The sequence below is a fragment of the Acanthisitta chloris genome, unplaced genomic scaffold, assembly GCF_000695815.1.
Source record: "Acanthisitta chloris isolate BGI_N310 unplaced genomic scaffold, ASM69581v1 scaffold17394, whole genome shotgun sequence".
In the NCBI taxonomy this organism is placed as follows: domain Eukaryota; kingdom Metazoa; phylum Chordata; class Aves; order Passeriformes; family Acanthisittidae; genus Acanthisitta; species Acanthisitta chloris.
Window position 1 is genome coordinate 43,986 of NW_008671142.1, and position 3,789 is coordinate 47,774.

General features: G+C 56.7%; 1 protein-coding gene across 1 annotated transcript; it reads right to left on the reverse strand.

The window, feature by feature from the left end:
• Positions 1-2,840: 2,840 nt before the first annotated feature.
• On the reverse strand, positions 2,841-3,547 carry HS3ST2 (heparan sulfate (glucosamine) 3-O-sulfotransferase 2; the record flags this gene model as incomplete). The annotated part of the gene is made up of 1 exon (XM_009073990.1): positions 2,841-3,547. A coding segment is annotated over one exon (619 nt), but the record flags the coding sequence as incomplete, so codon positions are not given.
• Between the last annotated feature and the right edge of the window lie 242 nt (positions 3,548-3,789).

Sequence of the window (3,789 nt, forward strand, 5' to 3'; positions counted from 1 at the left end):
AGGGACTCGAAGCCTCTGGGCAGCTCCTGCACCCTCTGAATGCCCACAGACAGGAGAGTGGGGCTGCGGGAGACGGAAAGAGGATTGGGGATCAGAGGCTGGTGGTGTCAGGGAGCTCTGTGGGGATGCCTTTGCTGGGAGAGGCTGGAGAGTTTCTGTGGGGAAGTGGAGTGCTGGCACTGCTGGCATAGCCCCAGAGCCTGTGGGTGATCCATGCCGTGGTGGGGAACCTGTAGCACTAAGATCACCACGGGTGCAGAGCTCGCACCATGGGCAGCCCCTCTGTGTCTGTGCTGCCCAGGCAGGTGGGTGCTGGCACTGCTGGATGACGGCTGTACCCATCCTGGGCTGTGGTGGCACAGCCTGGAGTCCACCTGGCAGTGTGTGTCTGTCCCTGGCTGTGGCCCGATGAAATAATAGGATGAAACATGACCTACTTGAATGCATCTATGTTCCAGCTCCCCCTGAGCATCTAACATCGCCGAGGGGTTGGAGGTTTCTGTTAATAATCATATTTATTTGCTGCCCAGCTCTGTGTGGGCAGAAGGAGGTGTGTTAGGACTGCCAAGCATCGCGGCATGGGGACAGTGCTGGGAGTCCCACATGGTCACTCCCAGGGCCCTGTCTGCATTCCCATCCCTGCCGCTGCCAGAAACATGGAGTCATGAATCATATTAATTAATAAGACATGAATCAAATTCTCTTGGTGCTCAGAGCACTGTTTTCCCGCCTTGGTCTGAGGGATGGATGATGCTCCTCGTGCAGCTGGAAATACCTGGGTTGAATTTGACATGCCAGCCCAGCACCACAGCTCAAGCTTGCAGATGCAGAGCCACCCCCGAGTCATGGTGCTCCCAGGGCAGCTCCCACCCGAGTCAGGGTCTCCTCATCAGGACATAGGGAAGCTGAATAATGGAGACACTAATTTGAAGATAAGGTCTCTGACTGGGAGGTCCCAGGATGCTCCCAGCAGGGAGGGGAGTTTTGGGAGGAGAGGCTGCAGCTGGGCAGGAGCAGTGCTGCGGCTCCAGGCTCTGCTCTCCCTTGCCAGTGATGTGATTGAGCCCTGGGAAGGATTCCCTTGACCCAGTGTGTCTCAAGAGCTCTTCAGCATGAGCAGGATCAGGGACCACTTAAGTCGCATTCATTGCGTTTAAGTATTTATGAGCTGGTAAGTATTAAACAGCTGCTCTCTGGGGTTCAGGCCTGAGCGAACCCATCAAAACACGGCGGTGGCAGAGGCAGCCGGGGCTCCGGGACCTGCTGCACCAGGGGCGGCTCTGGGGGCAGAGGCTCTGTCCCCTCTGTCCCCTGTCGGGGGACACGCGGTCACGGCAGGGACAGCCCAGGCTGGGCGAGTGGGGGGCTCCCCCCGGCAGCCCCTCTGCTCAGCATCACATCACCAAACCAGCACTGCTCCACGTCCTCACCGAACCCCTCCGTCCTCACCAAACCCCCACCCTGCCTCCTCGGAATGCAGATCGCCTACTCGAGGCTTTTTAAGCCGTTTTAAGAGCTCCTAATGTGCTCAGCATTTTCAGTGCAGCCCTTCCCGAGCCCTCATTTGCTCACCCTTTGGAAAGCTAATACTTGATTTAAGCACATTTCTGCTCCCTCCATTTGTAAGGACAAATGTAAAGTAATTGTTTGATATCGCAGCGGTTTCCTCAGGCTCCAGCTCTAATTTCCCACTAATACAGCATTGTCAGGGGGATCAATCTAACCCGGCACCTTCTGCCTCCTTGGAGTGGATTGGAAATGGCTTTTCTACTGCGAGGCTGGGATTTGTGAGTCTCGCTGTGAATGTTTTTCTCCTTTAAAGGAAAAATCATACAAGCAAATATCCCATTTTCCTGTCAACGGCTGTTAATCCACAGCTCTCCGTCTGCCCACAGCTGCCTCTGGGTCCCCTTGCTGCTGGGTCTCCCTGTGGCTCCCGTGGCTGACAATGGCAGAGATTCACATGGGGCTCAAAGATCCCCATTAATTACCTGTAATTTTTTTCCTATTGGAGCTCACTGGGCAGTAATCACTCCCAGGAAGGTCCATAGTGCATCATATCCCCACAGCCACCGTGCATCACCCCGAGGCATCCCCAGCCCTATGCCAGAGGGCGAGTCTGGGCAGTGCCAGGCAAGGCTGTGCTGCAGGTGCTCCTGTTTGTGCTGCTGCCCTGCCCCAGCCCCTGCCCACAGGCACAGGGGTTCCCCATGGCCCCCCAGCTCTGTGCGGGGCTGCCCAGCCCTGCCCTAAGAACAGCCCATGCGTACGGACCGGTGGAAGCCGCTTTATTTACATGAAGGGATCACATGCTGAACAAGGAAACTGGTGCCACTAAAGTACCCGTAACATCAGGATTCTGTGCTTTATTCACAGGACAAAATATCAGTACAACATTTTCCATAGACTTCTTTGTCAAGCAGATACATCTCACTGTCCTCATGGGGACACACTGCGCGCAAGTGACGAAGGCGAAGTGGAGTGGCCCAGGACATGGCCCCATAGGGACAGCCCCATGGCCACTGTCCAGGAGCACCCATCTGCTCTGGGACACAGAGGAGGGATGTGCTTTGGAGAAGCCTGTGCACGGGCTGCAGGATGGGACCGTCATGGTGGCCCTAGAGACCATGTGGTGCTAAAAATAAACAGGACCCCATGGAGCAAAGCCGTGGTGCTGCTGACCCGCCGGGATGGGCAGTGCTGCTGGGCACTCATCCCTTGGCTTGGTGACTGTGACACGACACTCTGTCTTCCCTATCCTGGCTTGCTCCAGAGCATCCCATACTCCTGAGGGAAGGGGAAGCTCCTTGTCTGCCTCTGCTCATGATTCTGGGCAGGACAGGCTTGCAGGGGCTCCTGGCTCCAGCCCCCTGGGCCCCCTCACAGAAGACTGCAGCCTCGTGTCACTGCAGCTCTACTGCTGGATGCTTATTCCCACCTGAAGTCCTGCCCAACTGTTTCATAGAATTTGATATTATAAGGTCTATAAAAGTCCCGAAGCTGCTCGATCACCTCGGGGTCTATCTGCACGTGAGTCCTGCCCTTGGACTTGCCCAGGCAGCGAGGCAAGCCGCTGCTCTCCGACTTCTTCAGGCATGGAAAGCCTTTCGTCTTGTTGAAGTAGAAGTGCTTGTCTGTGATAACCCGTTTGATGCCCAGGAAGTCCTGGACTTTGCCCATCTCCCCAGCTGGGTCCGTGATCAGCTTCTCTCCACTGACAAAGTGGATCTGGGAGAGGGGGAAGTACTGGAGCCAACTCTCCAGGTGCACCGCGTACATGCCGATGCGGATGGCATTCCAGGAGGTGTCCACCAGCCCCAGGCTGCGGTTGCGGAAGGTCAGCCCCTCGAAGGTGGGGATGTCTGGCTTCTTGGAGAGTGTTTGAGTGTAGTCTGAGATGGCCCTGGTGACTGGGTTCCGCACCACCACGATCAGCTTTGTGTCCCGGGACATGTTGAAGATCCGGCGTGGTGCCTCCTTGGTGACAAAGTAGCTGGGGGTCTTCTCCACTGTGATCTGGCTGTCAAGGGTTCGTGGCATCAGGCTCCTGCAAGTGAAGCACAAGGTGATGGTGAGGAAGGAGCTAGGACAGGCACCAGGAGGTGGTGACTGCAGCATGGAGCTGGTAGCGTGTTCCCTCCTGGTGGGACAAGTCAGGCACAGCTCCCTCCAGCAGTGCTGTGGAAGACCCTGGCCACGGCTGTCTCCCAGGCTGGGAACCCCTGGGCAGAGGACAGGGGCACGCCAGCCTGGTGTGTGCCCCAGTGCCAGGATGCAGAAGTGTGGTGA